We start from the raw sequence: 24,817 nt of genomic DNA, 5'->3' as shown, positions 1-24,817 counted from the left end.
TTTATGAGATCTTATCCTCAATTACAATATAATATTATAATAAATAAATCAAATAAAAGATGTAAGATTAGTGTTTTTATTGGAATAAAAATAATATATGTTTAGATTATAATGGATTATAGTTGTTTTCTTGTCATAAACTATAAATATATTTACATAAACACATAACATAATCAATCTAGAATAAATATTATGAGAAATTTATAAACTTTTAAAGTGCATATGGCATACCCACGCCGCTATATGCACGGTGAGATTGTAAGACGCATACTGATACAATATTAATCGTACTGATTTATGAGAACTAAAAACGGATACTTTTTATCAGCAGAAATAATTGATTGGATGTTTATTATAAATTAGGTATTTAGAAAATCAATAAAAAAAAAAAAACGATTTTCATATATTTTTCTTTGGAAAATGCTCTGTCATATTGGTTTTGAAAATTTAATTCGTCACATCTTTCGAAGGTACCTTTCGTAGGTATTTAAACAATTTTAAGAACAACGTTTACCTACATGATTATATTTATTTGTCAATGTTATGCGTATCAAAATATCGATGTTCAAATTATTAAAGAAATATATATGTCAATGTTTAGGATTTTAAACGTAAATAGTAAAAGTTAAAAATAAGTTCGATTCATAATACAAAAGTATTTGGCAAATACGCAATAAATATATACATTATATAATATATATATATATATAGTATATACTTATACTTGAGTTCTAATTACTAGATTAGATAGTTGTCAATTTCTCATGAGGTTGAATAAAAAACATAAATACCTAGTTTCAGTTTATCATATAAAATATATAGTTTTCAAAGTGGACAAATACGATAAACAACTATAAACAACTAGTAAAATACAAGCAACATTTATGATGGTATATAAATATAAATCACGAGTAGACTACATCCTTTAGCTGTACACCGTCCACCCAAAGTAGGTAGACTATAAAGTACAAACATCAAGTATAATTAAAACATGATGTATAATTTCCACATTTGCGTAAGACTTGAGAAAAACAATATTGCGAAATATATACTTTATTGTTCACAGCGTTAAACGTCTTATAGCTAGAAACCGATTTAAGTTTTTTTTTGTCAACAAGTTGTGTTTTGCGTTAACGTCATAATCGTACTTTCGAGTGACTCGACGAAAACTTATTGTAACATATTGTCATGATAAATAATGCAAAACTGATGTTCCTACGTCTGTATATCTTGTAAAACCAATGCGGTTATGTTAATGCGTCTTACCAATTACCGCGTTGGTGGCATGTATTTTATTCAACGGCCGCGGCGGCGCCACTATCCACAATGCCGTGTCATACGCGTATTTCAAGTAATAAAACAACAGCGTATACAGCATGTACTCTTGTTTGGAGAAATGTTGCTTTAGATTAATAACTTTAACATTTGCACAAATTGAACGTTAGGTAAACGTTTTTAAATCATCACACCAACACACGTGCGACTTAAAGTATACGAGTCCAGCTCATTTACTACACTACACTTATTCGCTAATAAATGTAGCAAACGTGTTATTGCGAGTAAACGTGCTTTTAATAATAATAAAAAAAAACAAAGTTTAACACTTAACCGTACCACGATATGAATATTACTTACTGCTGCAAGCGTAAGGCATAGAGGCACACGAGAGCGTACAGATAGGAAGAAAGAAGAAACCATAACCAATTTAAAAAGTTTATTGAAACTTTTTATTGTTACAAAACAATAATATTACTATTAATAATATTATTATTATTAATTCCAAGGTGAAATTGTAAACATCGGTGCTATTCGTTACAATCGCGAAAAAAAACTAAACATTAATAAATAATATATATAAATAATATATCAAAGTTAATGATATTAATAAATAGGTTTGACATGTTTTGTAGTTAGACAACACTATACATTCTAAAGTCTAAACAATATTGTACTTTCTTAAAACAGAATCGTTTATAAATCTTAACATTCTACAAACAAAATTGAGTAATTTATGTTAAAAACTATATAATATATTAAATTATTATTATTATTATTATTATAGAATAAAATAAGAATCTCGAAAACTCCACCGCGCCAACCGGAAGTAATTTTTTGTATTCGAAGAGAAAGAAGTACAAGCCCATACATGAATTTAATGTTGAATGAACGTGCGAGACTCACCTGACACTCGGAGGTCGGCCGATGTGCTGCTGGACCCCAGGTAATTGGACACGGTGCACGAGTACGATCCTGCATTGACTGAAACGGTACGAGAAAGATATTATTTAAAAACAAGCAGTGAGAACGGTGAAACTTTGTTTTTAACCAGTCAGGTTTACTCATAATGTGTCGACTGTAAAGACTATTGTGTAGGACTTAAAATGTTATAAATTAAAAGTCCAAATTTCGTCATTAAACTAAATTTTCAAAATAAAAAAAAAAATGATCTATCTTGGACCTATACAATATATAACCGTGACCATACAGGTCAATCGGAAGTGCGAGGGAGGCACTTACATTGGTACGTCCTGGGTATCGTGAGTCTGCACACGCCGTTCCTGTACTGCGCCTGGTAACAGTCCGAGTTTTCCAGCACTTGGCCGTTACACGACCACACGATTTCGTCGATGGGTTCGCCTTGCACTATGCACTCGAATCTGGCAGTCTTGCCACTAACTACAGCTATGTCTTTTAACGGCTGCAACACATCAATCACATATTGTTACACGATCATAAATAATATATGGCCTTTAGTATATGTTTTCGTTTGACGAAAAAAACATAAAAATCGACATTTTATTTACGTCTCGCGTGAGATTTTTCCCACTTAAATTCAAGTCTGACAGGTGGAACTACCGAATAACTGGCAGTGTAAAATGACATACATTAAAACGTTTTAAATTTACATGAAAGAGCTTTTAGAACTTGGCCATTTATATTAGTTGTATACACTTCAATAGGTAGTTATTTAAATAAAAATGTAGGGAATAAAATCTTTCAGAACAATTTGCTTTTTTTTTAATATAATTTTTCTATTTGTTAACTCTATTTTGTCAATAACTAATTTATGTATTTAATATCAAAGTTTTTATTCATCATCTTACGTGTATACAGTATAATTTATTGTACTACGAGTAGTGAAAATATTTTTTAATAGGCATAATATTAATTAAGAGTTAAGACAAATAATTACCCCGTGATAAATTTAAAAATAAAAATACTTAACCGTTGATCATGAATTGATTATTAATATTTTATTAAATTAGACAACACTACTAAATTGTTTTTTAGAAATTTCATAATATTTTATAATAATTAAAACAATGTTTTTCAAAACCGTTCATTTTATAGTGTTCAAATATTTATCGTAATATAAATCCTAGATCTGTTGCACCGCTAGTAAATGACGAATTCAGCGGAAACAAAACATTAAAATACTTATAACCACTTAGCACTGGTCGTGTTCAGAATTTAGTGCGATTTATTATTGCGTATTTGCCTGTATTAAATGTATAGTGATTGTAACGTAATTGTGCTTACGGTTGCGAAGAATGGTGAACTGTGCGATGGATCCGAGTGTTCGGTGACGTTCAGTTCTTTTTGGTAAACGGGGCTAATAACGGTTCCATCTGAAAAATAATCGTGTGAGGGATATTATTGACAGTGATTGGGGTAGCGGGCGCAAGAGTAATAACGTAAAAAGGTTTCACGTGCATAGATTATTATTTATTGATTAGTACAAGCAGAAGGTTAGAAAGAAAAATAATAATAACAACAACAACACAATAGTATACTACTTGCACGTGACTTACAAAGTTACAAACGAAGATCATATTTTACCAAAACAGTCGAAAGCGGTAGAGTACAGCTGCAGCTGCCCGCACAAACAATAAGCGATCGTTTTCTGCGAGTTGTAGAATAAATATTATATTAAGTTACAACTTACAAGCTAGCGTATAAAAACAATCAAGAATATTACATTAAACCAAACGCGACGCAGTGTCAGTTATAGAGCGATGAAGATGATAACAACAACAATATTATTATTGTTATGATCGTATATACGTCTTAGTATAAATACAAATTATTAACACCATAATATTAAAACATAGATCAGCCGATAGCGTCTTAGTGTAATATATTATTATAATCTATACAATATGCACTCCATGAAGTAATCCACATTAAAGTATTACAGTAGTGTAGTACTCGTAAATATACGGTTAATGAAGAGTTTCGTGTTTGCAGTGAAATCAAGAGTACCGAACAGAATAAATCCTTCACCTGTTAATGTCTTAAAATGTTCTCTGCGCGTGTTAGGATTAAACATCTCGGATGTCGGTGCCCGAACGGTTTTGGAAAACTCGTGTATCACTGGTATGTTGACACTATCAGTCGGGTTAGCCGTGTTACCGTTTCTCGCATTAACGGGATACACTACACCGAACTCGTATCCGAAATCGTGTTTGAAATACGGAATTCCGGTTTGGGACAAATCGGTTTGGTTAGTACCTAATCGTATAATAATAATTTTTTAGGCACTAATTATTATTTTTGTCGTAAAACAAATAACAATTTTAATAAAATATAATACATGATACATATGATCATTATTATCGTTATGCGCAAAGCTGATTTATTGTTTATCGGCCACTGACCATTATAATGCCAAAGCGTATAATTATATAAATATAACATTATATATATTATAATAGTGACAATAACAATCGTCCGATCGATTTCGATACCTTGCGCGAGCTGCGACGAGACCGCCTGCTGCACCGGACCTGATTCGGCCGGACACAGTGACTTTTGTTCGAATCTCTTCCTCATCTCATCTACCCTTTGCAGCCGCTTCGCCTCGGCGTTCCGCTCCAGCGTCCCTTGACCCCGGCCGTCGGACGACAAGAAGTGCGTGGTCCTTTGCACGCTTTCGTTGCGTTCGGACTCGACGAAGCTCACCGATCTGTGCACGTCTGGCGACGGTGCGAAACCCATCTCGGGTGGCGACCCTGGTTTCAATTCGAAAGGTTTCAACGGCGCCGGCGCCGATTGCACAGGTTGAAAATGTCGCGACACCTCGATATTTCTGACGGGAGTCTTGAAACCAGGTCTGACCGGCTTGTACACCGGTTCCTCCGATTCCGAGTCGTTCGGGCGCCATATCGGTTGTATCCTGCACTCATAGTCGCTCTCGTAATCGCTCTCCCGGAATTCGCCTCTGACGAACTTCGCGGGGCTCCGGACCTGAGCCCGACAGTGTTGATTGTACTGGTTCGCCCACTGCATAGGATGCGCCCGGTGTGGTTGACGACGTTCGTTTTCTGACGACTCAGCCTGCGAAACGACTAACACTCATTAACGAAATCGAATTACTATCGCAATTGCCATAAAAAAAAGCGTCCCAATACACAGTGAATAATATTTTTCAGTGCTAAATGTTTTATTATTATTATTATTATTATTATTGTTATTAAACCAAAGGCATTTCATTGTGTTATAATGGATATGCAAACCAAATGTGTGAACAAAAATTAGAAACCTGCACAAACATTCAATACAAACGCCATATACAAACAATACCTAAGTAGAAAATATAAAAATGTCATAGATTTTTTTCTTTGAATTATATAGGATTTAACACAAACACAGTTAGTTCATTCAAACACGTATCGAACCTTCTTTATTGAAGCGCTTTGAAACCCCGGATTCCTCTTGGAGCTAAACGTTTGATTATTAGCTACCACTTCGCTCTGAAAGCCCCTGGGTTCGTCCGTGTCAGCCGCGTAACCACTTTCCCTGATCGGACTTTGCATAATCATCGAAGTACTTTTAATTTCTTGTAATTGAGTTTTAGAAGAATACATTTTTGATTCGAAACTGTTAAAACTCTCAGAAACTTTTTGCTCTACGTTGTATTTTGATAATTCTGCTTCACTCTCAAAATCACTATCACTTGCTCGGGATTTAATTCTACTGTAAGGTCTTATGTTTGAAGCAACATTAGACACCGTAGATGACGAACCAGTCTGCTCGAACATTTTTTGCATTGTTTTTATAGAATTTGATTTGTTGGTATTTTTTGAAAGGTCGACTATTTTTGATGGTAATTTTGAACGTTCTGAAAATGAATCATATACTTTTTGAATACCGTCGTCCACTACTCTACCGCCTTCTTCATTATGTTCGGAGGCTACTAAAACCCCGTCCTTTTCTAAGCTTTTTGAAAAAGTTGAATGAGCTTCATATGATGAATAGGTTTTATTTTGAGGAGGTCCTCTAAAACCTACCGGTGATTGAGTAGTCCATTGCTTTTCCTTGGCAGTTTCTACACTATGTGACCGTGTAAAATTAGAACTTATTTTATCGTTGCTCGGTGGTTCCACGTGTTTAATTGGCCCTAATGACCGTTCTGGTAAAAATTGATATGTATTTTGCATATTTCTATCGAATGATTCATTATTTTTTAATTGACGTTCGGATTTTGCATTGAAACTGTTTCTTTCTATATTTTCAGAAACATTAGATTTTACGTCATACATAGAACTCGTTTTAGTTTGTGACGATTCTTCAGAAAAATGTCGTGTTTGGATTTTATTGCCGAAGAAAGAATCTTTAGATATTGCTTCATTAAACAAATGTGCTGATGCTGGGCGTTTGATTTCATTTCGGGGAGGTTCGACATGTTTTGTCGGACCTACTGAAATTTCTGAAAACGATTCGGAAACTTTTTTAACACCATCGTCTATTTTTAGTTTACCCTGCTTTTCTTCTCTGCTCTCATTTTTTATCAATTCACCGTTTTTTTCTATGGTCTCTGAAACAAATGATTGGCTTTCCGATGAAGAATATGTTTTCATATGAACCGGTGAAAACGATACTGGAGTTTTTTGAATGTGTGGAGAATGCGCTTTTGTCCACAGCTTTTCCATAGATATAGCTTCGGCAGAAGGTCTCGGAGAACCTGGTCGCACTTCTATGTCGGCTTGAGGTCTCAACAGTGGAACATGAGGTTCACTATGTGGTAGTGGAGTATAGGATGTAGCTAAATTTGTGTGTGTTGTTGTGTTATCAGACAACCCAGATTTTATGAATTCTTTTTTTACACAAGTTTCTTCAACAACTTCTTGTTTTATCTCGGAGGTTACATCAGGAAATATTCTAACAGCGCCGGACGGAATTTGTTCGGGCGCTAATAATTTTTGATTTGTTGATAATCTTCTCAACCGTTCAGTCATTTGATCTTTTTTTACAGATTGTACTCTTGGCATGTAATCAAAAGTGGGCGGTGGACCGGGTTCTAAAATGACTTCCGCGTCGTTTGACTGTTTAAACGAACTATTTGATACGTTTTCTTCAATATTATACGACTTAACAGACTCAAAACTATTTGAATTATTATTGAACTTGTCTATGGGGCTTTCTCTTTTGTATGTTCCTGTTGAAGATGCAATATTTGAATTACTGGATTTTTCAACTTTATTGTCTTCGATGACATTTTTAAAGAACTGAAGTGCACTTTTTTTCGTTATCGATCCGTTTTCGATATTTTCGTTTTGAACAGATATCTGTTTTTCAGTAGTTTCATAATGAGCGTTTGCATTATTCGAATTTAAATCAAAATCATTTGTTTCGGAACGGTTAACAGTCATAACTACATCCTTGCTGCTGTTAATTGATTCTTGAACGAAGACAGATTTGGAAAAATGTGAGTTTTCTTGTGTTTTGCTAGTAATATTCATTTGTTTAGATTGATTCGTTGGTACAATACTTTTGTAGTAATCCTATATATTCAGAAATAAATATTTTAAATAAAATAACATTTTTAATTTAAAACTTACATTAATCAACATTGTTTATTTATTTATATTTATTTTATTTTAAGTTATATTATAATATTTAATGAACAGTTTATTTGTATTTTATTATTATATAAAAATTTATTGTGTATATTATATCATACAATAACTATAATAACATAGTTAATAGTAAATCCCTCTAAACTGGACAAACAAATAATTTTTATATTAAATATGATTGATAACTCTAATGTTATAATATATTATTTTAATAAAAAATAACGTTACATTTTTGGTTTGAAATTGAACAGATATAAAGCAATATTTTATATGAACTGATAAAAATTTAATTAATGTAATTGTAAATCACCTAAATTGGTTTTGTGCGTTCAATAAATAGTATTATTATAAATTACTCCTAGGTTCTCAAAATTCTAAGTACAATATCCGATATAACGTATACATTAAAAAGATATTAAGCCTAATTATTTAAATATTTGTGTGAATATTTTAAAGGTTAAAACAAATAAATATTTTTTTTTCAATTATAACTGAACAATTAAAAAAAAAACATTTCAAAAGGCAAAATATAGTTTTCGTACATGCATCTTATTTGTATTAATTTATATGAATATAAATAGTATAACCATATGCGTAATATTTCCCATAAAAATTAACTAGTGTAAAATTTAAGTTAATGTGGATTAAAATTTTGTTTAGTATTATCAGTTAAAATGCCACTATGGATTATTCTTTTTGAGAATGACTGTATACAAACTATAATCTGTTTAATTTATAGACAGCGATTATTCTAAAAGTTTTATGTGCTGTCACAAGTCACAACTCATAAATATACAAATACCTACATATTACATATATAAAAATATACCTATTTAAGTATTAAACAAAAATTAATTGGTGGCTTAAAATAATCATATTTGTTAAAAAAAAAAAAATTAAAAATAAAACTATGTATCATATTATTATTTATTTATTTATCATATTTTTGTCACCTATATAAAACACATTTTTTCTGAACACTTGTTCCATAGGTAGGTATGTTAAGTAACAAAAGAAAAAATTACAAGAATAAGAGCAATTGCTTAACATTTACAATTCTAATTATAATATTATATTATGATATTTTAAACACCTAAGAATAGGTAATAATTAAATATTTTAAATTAATTATAATATTATAATTGAATAATAACTCACCACATTCACTTTATCCGAGTTGTCGTTCGGTGCATATGTTGGTAGCACATTTAATCCGATATCAGGTAAAGGTTGAACCACTCTCAAATCGGCACAACTTACCGCCTCTCCGCCTTCATTTTTTGCCACAACTTTGTACTCGCCAGCATGTTCCGTAGTAGCTGTAAATTATTTCAGTTACATACAAATCTGAAATTGCATTACGTCTATTAATTTTACCTTTATCGATAACTACGGCACTACAATTTCCCTGTTGTCTTAATCTGTATAAACTCGATACGACCGGTAGTGGTTGATTATTTTTAAACCAACTCACTGTTGGTTCGGGCGTGCCGGCTACTTCAATTTCTAAAACTACCCTTTCACCTTCAGCAACAGTATTCGGTAAAAGTCTTCGACACATGACGGGTGGGAAAACGTTTTCTGTAACAAGTACAATAGTTTGTTATCAATATTTTATGCAATTTAAAAATATAATATAGAATCACTTACTTTTAACTATGACGTCTGTTGTACAGCTCGTGCCACCAGCAGTATTCATAGCCTTGCACGTATATTGTCCACTATCTTCAACGGCCAGACGTTTAATGTCCAATCGAGTTTTGTTGACTTCGTTGGTTATTATCAATTTAACACCATCGGGAAATAACTCGATACCGTTCTTGCTCCACGTGATTTCGGACGGCGGATAACTGTCTATTATGGCATCCAAGAAAACGTCTCTACCCTGTTCGGCGATTTTTCCTTGTGGGGCCGATACGAAACGTGGTGCCATTTCTTTCCTTGTGTGTTTTGAAATATTTTTTTCGAGCAACGATTTTTGTGAGACGTCTTTAACGATCCCTGCACCTTGGTTGTACAGACCTCGTTCGAAAAATGAAGTTTGATGTTCTTCGGATATATTGGTGGAACTCAGATCACTCACGTGTTGACTTTCCCGTCCGTCCGTGTTATGGTACTCTTCCGTTCTTAGCGATTCGGACTAAACATTTTTTTTTTAATAATTTTAATTAATCGTTATAAAAATAAAAAAAATTTTATTAATTTTATTTATCGTAGAATTTGAACGGACCTGTACTGGAGCGTTGTCTCCAAACTGTCTACTTTGTTTTTCCGACTGTAAACTGAAAGAGTCCAATTTAAATTTAGGAGCATTGTCACCACTGATCGACGAAGATGACGACATGAACGTCGATTGTTTCGACTCGAATTTCGAACTGGATTCATAGACTTCGGAAACCGTATGTTTTAATTCACCGCCGCCGTTGTAGGCCATGGTTAATGGAGCAGCTTCGCTTTCTATTAAAAAAAAAAAAATATATATATATATTGAAATAAACCGATAAGTTACCGAACGGTGTTCAAAGTGAGAAAAAAGAAAACAGTCGAAATATATATTTTATTTTATAAACCGAACGACAGATGCACAGGGATTGTAGTGTGTGGTGTGTGTGTGTACGGTGACTGTACAACGGGAATGCATACGTTGGAAGCAAACGATGGCACAGGCTATATTTTTAGAACACTGTTACTCAGACATCTTTCGTGTAACTCTGTGACAAGAATAGTTTATAATCTTTATATCCCAACACTACTATAACATACTCGTTAGGTGCGTTTAAGCTTATAATTAAATAAAATATTTTCGACGGTGTTTTGCTTTGGGTTATTAAATTAAATTTGTAATAATAATAATCATAATCATATACATGTATGCGATATACTATATACCTTTTATTTTAAGCGAAGACACGCATCTGCATTTGCCTGCTTCGTTCTCGGCCACACACTCGACTGTTCCGCCGTGTTCGGCGTTCACTTCGGGAATGGTGAGTACTTGACGATCGCCACTGGTAGACACCAAGAACGATTTTCCGCTCACCGGTTTATCGTTGAAAAGCCATCGGACCTATAAAATACGTGTTTGCGGTTATTGTTACTAGCCTCAGTGCAATGTGATATATTTATGCTATTATAATAATATTCTGTCAAGTAATCGGACAATAGGTACTTGCCTTTGGAGCGGGTTTTCCAACAACGATACATTCGAATTTCACACTTTCGCCAGGGACTACGTCCACGTTTGGCGAAAACGTCTCGGTAAATAATGGTTTTTCCAATTTCTCTTCGAAGTGGACTTTGTCCGTCGGGGGCTTGATTGCCGAATCAAATGTCATAATAGCTTTTACTATTACATGTGAAAAACACTTAGCTTCTCCGGCTTTGTTCACGGCTATCGCGGTATACTGTCCCTTGTCCGTGGGCAAAGCGTTTTGTATATGAAGGGTCGCCGTACCGTCTTCATCAGCACTTAACTAGATAATATAATATTTAAACATTTTAAATACGTATCGTATATAATTATAGCAAAACTAAATAGTATGCATTACTGTTGTCCTTTGGTCGGGTTTAATTTCCACAGTGTTCCTAATCCATTTAAAATTGGGTTTTGGACAACCATCGGCGTTACATTCTAAAGTAATAGAATCGCCTTCCCTCACCAATACGTCCGATAGTAACTTGGTGAACTTTGGTGATACCACATGTTCGTCAATATCAGGTACTAAGAACAAATTAAATTAGAATTAATAAATGTTGTACATTTCATCACGCGTAATAGACAAAAATCTATTTTATTATGGTGTATAGGTACCTGATTTCGGTTCAACACTTAATACGCATGTGCTGCTGGCTTCTCCCGCCGAGTTAATAGCCACTACTTTGTATTCCCCCGCGTCTTCGATAAAAGCCTCTTTGATTATAAGTGAACACTGATCGCCTTGGAATAAAAGTTGAATGTCTTTGGATTCTTTAACGGGTCTTCCATCATGATACCATATAACCTAATCAATCGTTTGTTATATTAAACCGTATTTTAATTATTATTATTATTACGTATTATTGTAGTTTTTCATTAATTACCTCGGGTTCAGGCTGTCCAACAATTACGCATTTCAAATGAACACTTCCGCCTTCTAAAACGGTTTGTTCTTTTAAACGCAACGGTATTGACGGTTTGATCGGTTCCAAGTCACTTGCAATTTCCGAATCGGAAGTTTCATTTGGTAGTATACCTTTCACCGATACTTGACAACTACTGGTCGCTTCACCGTTTTCCGTTTTGATGGTTAAACTGTAAGTGCCCGCGTCTTTAGGATAGGCTTCCGGAATAATTAAATTAATTTTTCCACGATTTTCAGAAACCTTTACAAATGATAACAATAATTATCGCACAAAGTCAAAATGAATAATATGATTTTTATTTAAAACTGTTCAGTAGATTTTGAGTATATAGTAGACAAAGAAAAAAGAGAGAAACATCCATACAGCATATTACATATTTATACTTTATTAATTTACCTTAAAATCTTTTATTTCTTTCATGACTTTCCCATTATGGAACCAAATCAATACTGGTGGCTTATTCGTTTCAACTTCACATTCTAATTTCAACTTTTGACCGGCTCTTGCCATTACGTTAGATAGAGGCACAACAAACGTCGGTCCATCTTCAGGCTTTTCCAAAGCTAAAAGCCACAACAAAATTATTATAAAAACCGTTTAACTATTATTTTAAAATACATCGTTATATTACTTACCATCAATTAATAACTTAGAAGTAGTTGAATCTGAACCAAGTCTATTGGTGGCAACACAAGTATATTTTCCACTGTGAGTAGACGAATTTGTGTGTTCAATTTTTAACAATGCTTCACCATTGTTATATGTAATTTGGTATTGAGGACTATTATCGATACAAATATCATCTTTATACCACTGCACTGTTGGGAGAGGATTGCCTTCTGCCTTGCAACATAACGAACAAGCTTCACCTTCTTTTACTAACAAATCTGTTAGCAATTTTGTAAATACAGATGGACTAATTTGGTGTTCGGGTGCACATTCTATAATTAAAAGTATTCGATTAAATGCAATGATTATAAATTATAATACAATTATGTAATATATTTATATTTAATATATTATTTAAGTAACCTACCTTTAACTGATAGGTATGCACTTGTTTCAACAAAATCAGAATCTTTTTCGGCCCGGCATGTAAATTTTGCTGAATCTTCTACAAAAGTTTCCTCGATTGTCAGTATATATCGATTGCCAATTTTAGATGTCTGGTAGTCTGGATTATTATCGATAGAAATATTGTCCTTAAACCAGGTTACTTTTGAAGGTTCGCCTTCAATGCTATTTTTGATTATTAAGTTTTTAAGAATTTATTTAAAATCATTAACATAACATAAATTAATTTAAAACAAAATCAAATTTTACCTGCATTCAAATGTAAATTGTTTTCCTTCATCAACCGTGTTATCTTGTAATGGTAGAACTATCGAAGGTTTGGGTTTAATGATTTCTTCAAGTTTTATTTTCTTTGATGATGGTATATTATCTTCATTTAGTGACACACCCTATAGAACATAATAATACTAATTAAATTTTGATGAGAAAAAAATTTAATATTTTATTTACATTGGTTAATGAAGTAGATGTCATTATTTCTTCGTAAGTATTAGTAATTATTTGATTAACTTCATTATTAATTTCATATTTTTCTTTAGATTTAAGCTTATCGTCAAAAGACTTTAATTCTTTTGCAATCATAGAAAATGAATCAAGAAGTTCTTTATTTTCCGTAACAACTTGGGGTACATCAGCAATTGCTTGTTCTCCAAAAAGTTGAATACTAAGTTCGTGTATTTGATTTAATCTCTCATCTTGCCTTATATCGCCAGGTTTTAAAAATATTTCAATTTCTTTTAATAAAGTTGAAGCTTCTTCACTTGTTTTGACTTCTGTTGATTTTCGAGCAATATTCATAAGAAGAATACTTCCTTCGTGGAACCAATCTTGTGCCTATAAATAAAATTTTAGTTACAAAAAACTTATTATATATATAAGAAAAAAATAGATTTAACAAGTAATTACTTCATTAATTAACGTAAAATATTGAACACAAAGATCAATATGGTTTCGACTTTCTAACACTTGTGCTTGGAACGTATCCCACCTTGACTTCAATTTATTTAACTCTTCTCGAATGTGTTCAGACTTATTATGATCAAAAGTCATCAATGAATTTGCAGCATTAATGAATGTTTCAATTCGTTGTTCTAAAAGCTATAATTAAAAATATGTTAGTCAGAAATGTTACTATATAGTTTTATTTAGTTTTATCACTAACTAATATAGTTTTTTCGAAGTAATGAAAAGCAAGTGAAGCTGATTTGGCAGATGCTAAATTTGCACCATATTGCCCTCGCGTAGACGAAAGTTGTTGCGAAAGATCGTTCAAATTGTTGTTGATCTGAATGAGATCATTGTCAAACTGACTTAATTGTTGCTGTTGTTCGATTTTTTGACAATAAGTTTCACACGATTGATCCCAAAGGTTTCTTTCGTTTTCCATCAAATAACGAACAACATACATATCTTGCTCTCCGGATTTTTGAGGTTCCTGAATAGACAAAATATACATTTTAATTTCTAGATAAGTATGTGTAGTAGCCGATCTAACTTATCGTGATAAATCGTCTATTTCATAAAATATTCATTTAAATTTAACAACATATTAAATTTTTTCTGCAAGTTTGTCATTCATTTTTGAAATAAAAAATTTAATTTTCAAATTTAAGAGGACACCATATCCCAATATCTACATGTGTTGTTTCCACCTTACAAACGTACAATTATATAGAATAATATTTTACATACTCACAACTGGCTTAAAAATTTAAATATCGTAAAAAATCGATGAAATACCTCAGATAATTTTCTTACCTTAAAGTTAGATAATAGGTCATTTTATTCTAATATTTAAGCTGAACATACAAAATGGGTTCTACTGAATTAAAATTTGTCATGTTGCATATGTTTGTAAGACGGAGACAACACATGCGGGTACTCCTGCGGGTCATATTTAAATGTCATATAATATTTTTAAATAAATATATCAGTTGAAGTTGTATTTATTTAAAATAAGTGAAGATTTACTCGATAATATTTTTAAATATTTTGAACGTATTAAAAATAAAAAAAAAATATTTACCGACATCGTGTGACAAACTAAAATATGAAATAACGATCACCACAATATAAAATAAACACGTAATAATTTTTAATGTATTGTAATACATTAAATCAAAGTATTGTATCTTAAATCTTAAAATTTTCAATTTAAATAATTAATTTATAAAGATACTACTATAAATAGGTGTAAAAAATCGTTCATTTTTGGAAAAATATTTCATAAAACGTTATCCATACACGATATTAATCGAAAATATAACATTTTTAAAAATAATGAAACTAAAATAAAATGTACTAATTTAATAACAAGATTTTAAGTATGCATATGCAATTTTCCTAAATTATAATGAAATATTTAAAAATATGCAAAGTCAAACTTTATATTTAATTTCAATTTCCACAAAATCAATGTTTTATATTACTTAGATAATATTTGCAACCACTAAAAACACCTTTAAAAACATATAAATTGTAGATATTACAATAATAATAGTTATGTGGTGTAAATATTTTATTTTACAGAATAAGTGAGTAAATTAAAAAAAAAATACAGTGTAATTATTACACAATATCAAATTCGAATGATCGTTTCATGATTTTTGTTTTTCGTATTTCATAAGCGCGAGACTATTGTTCATAAACATATTTTACGAAGTGTCTTCCACATGATACATAGTGTATAGTGGTATATATTTTAAAAAGTAATAGATAAAAAATGTTAATAAAAAAATTAATTAAAAAAAATTATGTACCTGTTGCTTAATTTTATCCATTAGACGAATATTTTCGGCATAAACAGTTTTAAAGCTATCCAAAACTGCTTGCCTAGATTGGTTGTGTTTCTTAAGGAGTTCTTCAACTTCGTTCAATGTATGATTGTAAATATCGGCAGGCCTTCCTTTTTCAGATTCTTTGACAGTATTGTGAAACTTAAAAATAAATAATATTTTTTAGAAGCTTGTAGGATATACTTATGTTATTTATATGATATTATAATATGGGAAGTAGGAAGCATACTTCTTGTAAAGAATTGAAAAACGATAAGAACATATCTAAAAGATGTTGATACTCTGTAGTAATTCCAACAAGTCGACTATGAAGTTCTTTTAATCTTGGAGGTATAGAAATATTATCACCTTGAATATTTCCTAAAACAAAATAACAAATACACAACATTTATTAGGTATCATATTATTGCGAAAAGTATCAAAACTTAGATTCAAGTTGTATTTGATTTTTTACTACTAACCTTTTCCAATAAGTTCTTCCGCTGTTTTTATTCTGGACTCAATATCGTCTTGGGCCCTTTGAACTTCCGGTAGTACATTATTTAACTTCTGCTTAACCTCTGAAATATGTCGATCTACTGATGATGGTTCAGATTTCAACACTGGATATAATTGAGATTCCAATTTGGAAACCCAATCTACTGTCTATTTAAAAAAAAAAAACATCATTAAACAAGAAAAAAATCGTATAATAATAATAATAATAATAATAATCTTAAAAAAGAAAAAATAGATTATTAATCTGTTTTGACGAGCTGTGTATGTCATGTAGACATATGACGCGGAAAGACAAAGTTGCTTGGTTCCATAGACATTGGCATCAATCCATCGCGCTATAAAACTCGTTTATATTTAAAAAGTTTGAGAACTTCAAACGAAGGTTATGATATTACTTAATAAATTGTGACTTTTTTGCACATTTGCTGTTTTTCAAGCCTAATCAAACTATTAACAAATAATTAATAATATGTTTTCTATTTTCTAAGACATCGAATAGTCGTGCAGAACATAACATTTTCAATAATTATTTATGTACATTATTATTTAAGTGGAAACTAAAAGTACAAACATATTATACGAGTATGTTAAATGTTACACATCGTAAAAACAAAAATTGCTATAAATTATAACTACTCAGAATTACTTCATCTTGTCAATTTCAAGAAATTAAATTTGTATGTAAATACATTATACTATAATATATAATATATATATATATATTATATATTTTCACTATTTGTAATTTATAGAAAGTAAATATAAATGGATCAATCTAACATTTTACACTTAGTATTGAGAATTAAAACTATATTAATCAAATTCAAATAAAAAAAAGTATTATTTTAGTTTTTTTTATTAATACAAAATGTCATGGTTTTTGAAATTCTGAAAAATGCTATAACTATACTCTTGAAATACTTTACCTATATTTAAATAGTTAAATATTAATACAAAAAAAAACTTAGAAAATATGTATATTTTATTTTAACAAAAATCTATTGTTTACATCTATTCTATTAAACCTGGCCATTGGTTCTCAATTTGTTTTTGTTTTAGATTTAAATATAATAATATACATAAACATTTTTTGTGATATATGTAAACAGCTTTGTAGAGATTAAAATACGTGTTTGTTTAATATTACTGCAATTTATCTGTCAGTGGTGACTTGTCACTTATTTTCACTAAGCCTCCGCTTTATTGTGATTGAGTGAGCACTGAAAACATTTTATTATACGAGCCCACGCTCTCTCGTGAAATATCACTATAGCTTAAAGTTTGTTTAAGATTCGCATATGATTATATCTTAGCGTTTATTGAGTTTAGTTAAAAATTATGTTTGATTGTATCATAAAAAAATGGGCACACAGAACAATAATATCTTTTCAACTACTATAAAGGTATTCTGCGTAAAGTAGCATTAATAATAATATTGTTTATTATACAACAGTCGATTTGTATAATAATAATGGTCTTCGGTTAGCATAATTTTTAAAAACACTTAACTTAAAATTAGAAAACATTTACGTCAGGTGCGGTCTACTCACCTTGCTGCTCTCGCACATTGTTTCCGACCAGAGCACTTTGTCCAGTTTGTTTTCAGCTGACGCCCGCTGCCAAGTCTCCCAGACGGAAGTAGTTCTCGTTTTCCTGTCCGCGAACGTGTCCAGTAGCGATCGCACGCGGTCCCGTGCTACGTCTAGTTCCAGATGAGCGTCCTCCGACTGTAACACACAGCGGCCGGTACAGTATTAACGGGCGCGACATCCCTCGATTAGGAACCATGCCAGCCAACAAGACCCCACCACGCACGAAACGCTAATTAAAACCCAAAAGTCGGAAATATACGCGCGGAGGAGTGAAATGGAAAAATAAAGAAAGAGAGGAACATATGTATATATAGAAAGAGAAAAGATGTTTCGTTTCCCCCAGCTCGAGGCGTTATATTATTTTGTCACCCATAAAACGATGTTACGCCCGTCGGTGGCTAATTATTGTCGAGGGGCTCGGAAGGTACCGCTAAAGACTTATGTGCTGGGCAGGCTGAAGTGATATTTTTGATACTATTTCGAGTCTAATTAACTTTGATTACGTCCATTGAGTTTATAATTATTAAATATTTTAGAAACAACTAAATAGGTATTTCCTTGATTTCAATTTGTCTAATTTTCTAGTGATTCTATAGTGTTTTTTCGTTACCTACTTTTATTATTATATATAATAGACTATTTATTAAGATATTAAAATTTATTTGCCTCATTTAAAAAATTGAAGCACTACTTGTGCAACATTCAAACGTTCATTCCACAGAAACAATTAAAAATGCAGTAGGTCTTGGCGATCGTGAGACGTGCATACTTCATCGAGAAAAAAAAATTATAAACCGAATTAGTCATTTTTGAAACGTAGAGTATTTTTTTTTATTTTAGCTCTAAAATAAATCTTTATGAAAAATTAAAACTTGACAATTATTCCAATTATTGTGTATATTTCGAGCTGAAACACGATTATAAATTTATAAATGGTTATATAATTCGATTCTAGACTCAAAATTTACGCTACAATGCTTGAAAATACTTTATCAAAAACGTAGTTTAAGGCTCTAGAGTTGAAATTATTTACGATACATTAGAGATTAGAGCTTAAAAGTTTTAATATTTCACGGCATACTTTATTTTGTGCATTCAATTTGTATAATGTATCGTTTTAATATACATTTTCAAAAAAGGATTTCGAATAGGCTACAAATTTCACGTCCAGCACATTGGTTTTTACTTGTTATTATAATGTTACAACGGGACCCAACCCAATGCGTGCGTGTCGCACTCGTTTAAATTCAGTTTTTGTTGTATAGAAAAATAAACTATAGTTTAGAGACCGTCGCCTGTCAGACTGGCGGTCCGATATAGTGTATAGGAAATACAAATTACCGTACCCGCCGAGCCGGTCATTTTGAAATGTAACGAACAAGAAAACGGCATTCGCGCATTTACGTAATAATGGACGAATTCATTACGTGATTAGTCAACTTCAGTTCGTGCTGGCCAATTTTCAAAAGTGCGAATTAGACTTATCGGACATTGCCAAAAGACGTAAAACGGCAAAAAAAATAATTGTTTTAAATTGGGCTGTGCGATGGAAATAATTTTTAAATTTATTTTATTTTTAACTTAAAATACGTACGACTTGCTCAATTTTAAAATTATTATTATTTTATTATTTTTATATTTTAAGAACTTTAATTGAACTTTCATTAAAATTAAAATATATAATTTATATAGATGAGCAATTATATTAGGCCCATTGTCGTATAATCAATTTTTCACCAAACATTTCTTTCAAAATTTAAAACTGTTATTTCATAGACGACAGTCCCAGTAAATAACAAAATAATCGTCAAGTTTTAATTAGAACTAAAATGAAAAATGAATAATAGTATACGTCTGTACGATATAATCACGGGGGATGAGCATCGAGGACACTTTCTTTTTGCGAGACCTCATTTTTATAATTTTGGCACACACACAACACAACACGATACTTAAATACATTATCGATTTAAATATATAACATAAATTATGACGTATTACACATTAAGTGCTCCTTGCGTTCACGCCTACTTATGGTAAGATAATATTTGCATATTAATATATCATATTTTAAAGTGATTTTAAGTAATAATTGATAATATTTTTAAATATTATATTATATATTGTAAAATTAAATTAATTTTAAATTTTAAATTATTAGTTCAATTAATTATCAATTATGACATCGAATTGAACCAATACACAGATAAATAACTAATGTCTTAAAATTTATTTGAAATTAAAAAAGTTTAAGGTATTCTAAATGCTATTTCAATTATGTGTATTAATTAGATTCGTCTATAATTAATTTTAAAACTTAACTTCCTAAAAAAATATGTATAAAACTATACAAGAACCATATATTTTTAAATGCTGTACAAATGTTAAATATATTATGTTGCCTAGGATTCCAAAAATAAAAGTTCATCTATTATAGTTAAAAACATAAATCAAAAAAAAGGTTAACATTTCGTTTACGATTAAATGTTTTAATTTTATAGCATTTGTTCATCAGTTACATCAATTTTAATAAAAACGCATAAAATGATAAATATATATATATATATTATATAATACTCATATATTATTTTGAAGGCGCATGTAAACCACATCTTAAGTATTTTATTTCATTCCATAATTTTAAAACACAATTGCATTTAAATGTTTACCTGATAAAAAAGTGTTGATTTAGTTCATTTATTTTAAATATTTCATGCAATACATAGATTGATAAAATCTTGCACCTTGTTTATGACTAATAAGGATTATGCATTAAGAGTTTAAGACCAATGGAAATCCACTAGATAAATTTGACAATATTTAATAACAAATAACTAGGATATAGTTACTTTTATTTTGGATGCTAATGATAATAAATAAAATGATTTATTAAAATAATTATTTTTTGAATGACGTACATCAAAACTTTAACTTAGCTATGATTTTTAACTTTCAGAAACTTAAATGAAAATTACCAAAATGTACACCAAAAAATGTAACTCTAATATTATTAGTTTATTATAATAATATAATAATGCATAATAATAATTTTAATAATTGATCAAATATTATATTAATAATAGCATTATTATACTAAGTATATTAATATATTATTTGATCAATTATAATATTATTATTATTAGAATACAACTAACTATGTTTTTATGCGCACGTATTGCCTATATGCCATTAACTAAGGGAATGTTTGTATATTCTCAAAAAAACAAATCGATTATATAAGTTGTTAACTAATATTACTATACATTTTATTTATCATCAATAAACTTACTTTTGAACTTTGATGCAAAAACTTTTCCCCCGTGTTCTTAAGTTGTATATATAATTGTAAAATGTTTGTCCAATACTTGTGCGCAGAATCTAATCTTTGATCAGACACGTCAACATGATCTCCAATGATCGAGTCCAAGTTTGAAAATTCAATGTTCAAATGTTCACACGAGGTGTAAAATTTGACATATAACTCTGACAATAGTATCCGCCAGTCCAATGTCCTATCCAAATATGTCCAATGATCTTTTAAAACGACCGATTTGCCTTCCAAATCCACTCTTGTTTCGGCATCGATATACGTTAATGGTGGCAAACTTGTCGAGTTTACCAATGCATTAATGTCGATCCCTCGAGTCTGAAAATATTCATAAAACATAATATAAAAACTAGTTTACGGAGTAGCAATCAACGTATGAAATATTATAAACAAAATATGAAACAGAACATCCACGATAATGACGATGATAGTACGATGTCTCCTTAGAGCAATTTAACATGGTTTTGTGTATTTCTTTTTATAATACAAAAAGCCATTTTATTTGTATTCATATTTTCTAGAGCTAAATAACGTTTTGTTATCATAAATTCAAAAATATATACTTTGCTATAGTTTACCGATTTAATTATTAAATTCATATTTTTTTTTTGTTTTAACTAAACAAATTACATTATATTTATAATATTGCATACTTATATGGTGAATTAGTACTAGATTATAATAATAATATAATTTAAATCGATCTTTTGATTATTTTTATAGTCATAATTACATACCCTAAGGTCTCTTTGTAGAGTTTTATGGGATATTAAAAATTCTCGTGATTCCGTGAGATTTGTACCCATGGAATTATGTTCGTGTAAAAATGTTTCAGCTAAACTAACTAGCCATGAAAATATCTAAAAAAAAAATACAATAAATATACACTCAATTAAATTATTTTACTAAGAATCAATAAATTTATATTAATGCGAAAGTTTATAACCAAAAAAAAAGAATTATAAATCTAATTGAATCAAATAAAATATTTTTATAGTTATTTTTAAACTTTTACAAAATGTTAAACAAATTAAATCTTATTTTATGATAAAATAAGATACATTAAAAAAATTAAGTAACATCTTTCTCGTTAAAAACTATAACATTCTTAATTAAAATAAAATAATTTAACTTCTTTTTTGTTTCTTCAAATATTATCCACATTATTGACATAAATATTTAATCAAACAATAAAAATAACTTTAAAAACTATTTTTTTATATTACAAATAACATTTAACAATATTATTGTTATTTTTTATAGTGATAAATCTATACATCATCAAGAAATATTATAATATGTAGATAGTTACTTTATTATAATTCTCTGAAAAAGTGTTAACTGCTTCTGAAGATTCCATATATTTTTCACGGTCTTTCATAACAATTGATAGTATTAGTTGTTTTTTCCTTTCCAGCTCGTCTACAACCCGTTTAACGCCCTAAAAATAAAAGTCATAACTCCGTTTTGCATTGTTCAAATTTTTGAATAAATTAAAATACCTCTGCCTCTGGCAAATCTCTCAATATTAAATTTCCTTCTTGAATTACTGAGGCGCCGGTTCGCTTTACTGTCTCTGAAACGTACGTGTTCTTTGATGCCAATTGCTCATCGGATGAATGCTGAAGTATGGTTTCCCATGCTCGAAGCACCTAACACAGTGAAAAGTAAATAATTATTTACAAAATAAATTTTATAACATGATATTTTGTTACTTTCTCGGCGGTCTCGAAGAATTTCATAGCGGCGTCTAAAAGATTTTCTCTTCTATTTAATTCTTCTAAGTATTCAGTCGCTAATTCTAATAGTTTATACGCTTTAAATTTATAATCTTCTTCCATGTAACCTTTAGTTAACACCAGTTGCTCGGTGGCTTTTGCTACCCTCAGCGCTTGGTCTCTTATATCTTTAGCTTCGGTTATCAAATTTGAGTTGACTTCCGTAAATTTAGAACATTCGTACTGAGAATCACCAAGACAGTTTTTAATTTTGTCAAGTGAATTTTTTCTTTCAGATAGTATGTTTTCGAGTAAATTTAAATCTGTGACTAGTAAAGAAATTGTCAGTCGTTTTTCCAACATCGTTTTACGTTCATGACAGTCGATATCCAATGAATGACGTTTATCGTGAAGTTTCTCCAGCCAATGTTCTACTTGAGACACGGCTAAAAAACATAATATAAATATTAATGATTAACTTGAATATGAAAAAATAAATATATTTCATACTTATTATGCTCATAAACACGTGGTATTAACTACAAACGTGTTAGGCAATGTGAAAATTAATTTAATAAATTGTTACAAAATAAGTACTTAACAAAAATGTTAAAAAATATTAAACGTGTTAATAACAAATTATAAATTTATCAATAGTTTATATCTATTAAATAATAATCGATTACATTTATTAAAATGTTTACATTTAATCAATTCCAATATTTTTACCCCGTCAGTACTTCAACTGCGGAGTCTTATTATTATAAATCTTGTGGGTGTTGTATAAATGTGTAAATAATTTAACTACAATATTTTATACTTGTACTTTTGTATGTTCAAGTTAAAAGAATTTTATTATATGTAGTTTTTTATCGGTACCTATGCAGAAACAAAAACTAATAATATGCATTTTTTAGTTCATACATATTAACATATTATACCTATATTTATGTTTTAATTTTTCATTCATATTATAGTTAAATTCATGTTTGTATATTTTACTGTTCAAAGTTAATTTTGTTATTACATTTTTGATTATAAATATTTAACTATATTAATTACCTATGTAATAATTTATTTTTGTTTACCTAAACGACTAAATGGTTACCAATAATAATTATTATTATTTATATAAGTTTATAGCTATAGTGAAAAATTAGTTGCATTTGCACATTTTTTTGTTTTTTATTTTTTTTTATTGGCTACTCACTCTTATTATTTGATTATACTTAAATGTACAAATGAGTTAACCGTCCAATCAATAATTAAAATACCTGTATGTGGTATTTTTTAGTGCATTGAATGCATTTTTCGTGTAATTTAATCGTTATTTGTCTAACTATAATTGCTCAGCACACTTATATTTCTCTGCCTTATTTATACTTAATAAAAGTTCAGTATCACAGTTATAGATTAACACAAGGCACATTATACTTAACGTGATTTACCTAATGAAATAGAATGATAGTTATAACCCGGCCTTGAATCCAGGGTTCCTTTGGCTTGCATTTCTTTCAAAACGTCCAGTAGCTGAGTACCATTGCCCAAAGCGACCATAAGCGCTTCCAGTATGGACTTGCGAACTTCTTGGATATGCTCTAGATGGTTTTTGATCGATTCGACGTCGGTCGGCAGGTAACTATGACAGAGCATTTCCAACGTTCTGATTCGTTCCATACATACTTCGGCTTGTCTGAAATACGCGATGTAATAATATTATCATAACACAAACATAAATTTAAAATATCTATCGGTGACTATTGTAACGGAAAAAACTTGGTACAAGTAAGTCACCGAGTTAAATAGTAAATACCCAGAAACACAATACATT

At 30.2% G+C, this 24,817-nt stretch overlaps 1 protein-coding gene across 5 annotated transcripts in view; it reads right to left on the bottom strand.

Annotated features, from left to right (window-relative positions):
- Positions 1–1,697: 1,697 nt before the first annotated feature.
- LOC114128165 (muscle M-line assembly protein unc-89) overlaps positions 1,698–24,817 on the bottom strand; it is a 54,866-nt gene continuing 31,746 nt past the window's right edge. For 2 of the 5 annotated variants that reach the window (XM_050206227.1, XM_050206234.1), the window contains 32 exons: positions 24,435–24,679; positions 22,984–23,432; positions 22,771–22,920; positions 22,581–22,709; positions 22,006–22,128; positions 21,230–21,586; positions 17,899–18,075; positions 16,312–16,495; positions 16,080–16,210; positions 15,815–15,991; positions 14,218–14,490; positions 13,962–14,153; positions 13,506–13,889; positions 13,305–13,444; positions 13,018–13,220; positions 12,617–12,922; positions 12,378–12,544; positions 11,940–12,221; positions 11,671–11,860; positions 11,408–11,580; positions 11,033–11,332; positions 10,749–10,926; positions 10,090–10,316; positions 9,510–9,999; positions 9,237–9,440; positions 9,018–9,178; positions 5,679–7,784; positions 4,749–5,337; positions 4,285–4,512; positions 3,541–3,629; positions 2,518–2,698; positions 1,698–2,259 (listed from right to left, as the gene is read on the bottom strand). In XM_050206227.1, coding sequence (XP_050062184.1) covers positions 2,153–2,259; positions 2,518–2,698; positions 3,541–3,629; positions 4,285–4,512; positions 4,749–5,337; positions 5,679–7,784; positions 9,018–9,178; positions 9,237–9,440; positions 9,510–9,999; positions 10,090–10,316; positions 10,749–10,926; positions 11,033–11,332; positions 11,408–11,580; positions 11,671–11,860; positions 11,940–12,221; positions 12,378–12,544; positions 12,617–12,922; positions 13,018–13,220; positions 13,305–13,444; positions 13,506–13,889; positions 13,962–14,153; positions 14,218–14,490; positions 15,815–15,991; positions 16,080–16,210; positions 16,312–16,495; positions 17,899–18,075; positions 21,230–21,586; positions 22,006–22,128; positions 22,581–22,709; positions 22,771–22,920; positions 22,984–23,432; positions 24,435–24,679 — 9,292 coding nt within the window. In that variant the 3' untranslated portion in view covers positions 1,698–2,152. Of the gene's footprint in view, positions 2,260–2,517; positions 2,699–3,540; positions 3,630–4,284; positions 4,513–4,748; positions 5,338–5,678; positions 7,785–9,017; positions 9,179–9,236; positions 9,441–9,509; positions 10,000–10,089; positions 10,317–10,748; positions 10,927–11,032; positions 11,333–11,407; positions 11,581–11,670; positions 11,861–11,939; positions 12,222–12,377; positions 12,545–12,616; positions 12,923–13,017; positions 13,221–13,304; positions 13,445–13,505; positions 13,890–13,961; positions 14,154–14,217; positions 14,491–15,814; positions 15,992–16,079; positions 16,211–16,311; positions 16,496–17,898; positions 18,076–21,229; positions 21,587–22,005; positions 22,129–22,580; positions 22,710–22,770; positions 22,921–22,983; positions 23,433–24,434; positions 24,680–24,817 lie in introns of those variants that run through there. The other 3 variants (XM_050206244.1, XM_050206238.1, XR_007605761.1) reach the window with 3 other exon arrangements.

This window comes from Aphis gossypii, chromosome 1 (genome assembly GCF_020184175.1).
Source record: "Aphis gossypii isolate Hap1 chromosome 1, ASM2018417v2, whole genome shotgun sequence".
Lineage (NCBI taxonomy): Eukaryota > Metazoa > Arthropoda > Insecta > Hemiptera > Aphididae > Aphis > Aphis gossypii.
Note: the sequence above shows the minus strand (reverse complement) of the source record. Positions and strands in the feature narration are given on the sequence as shown.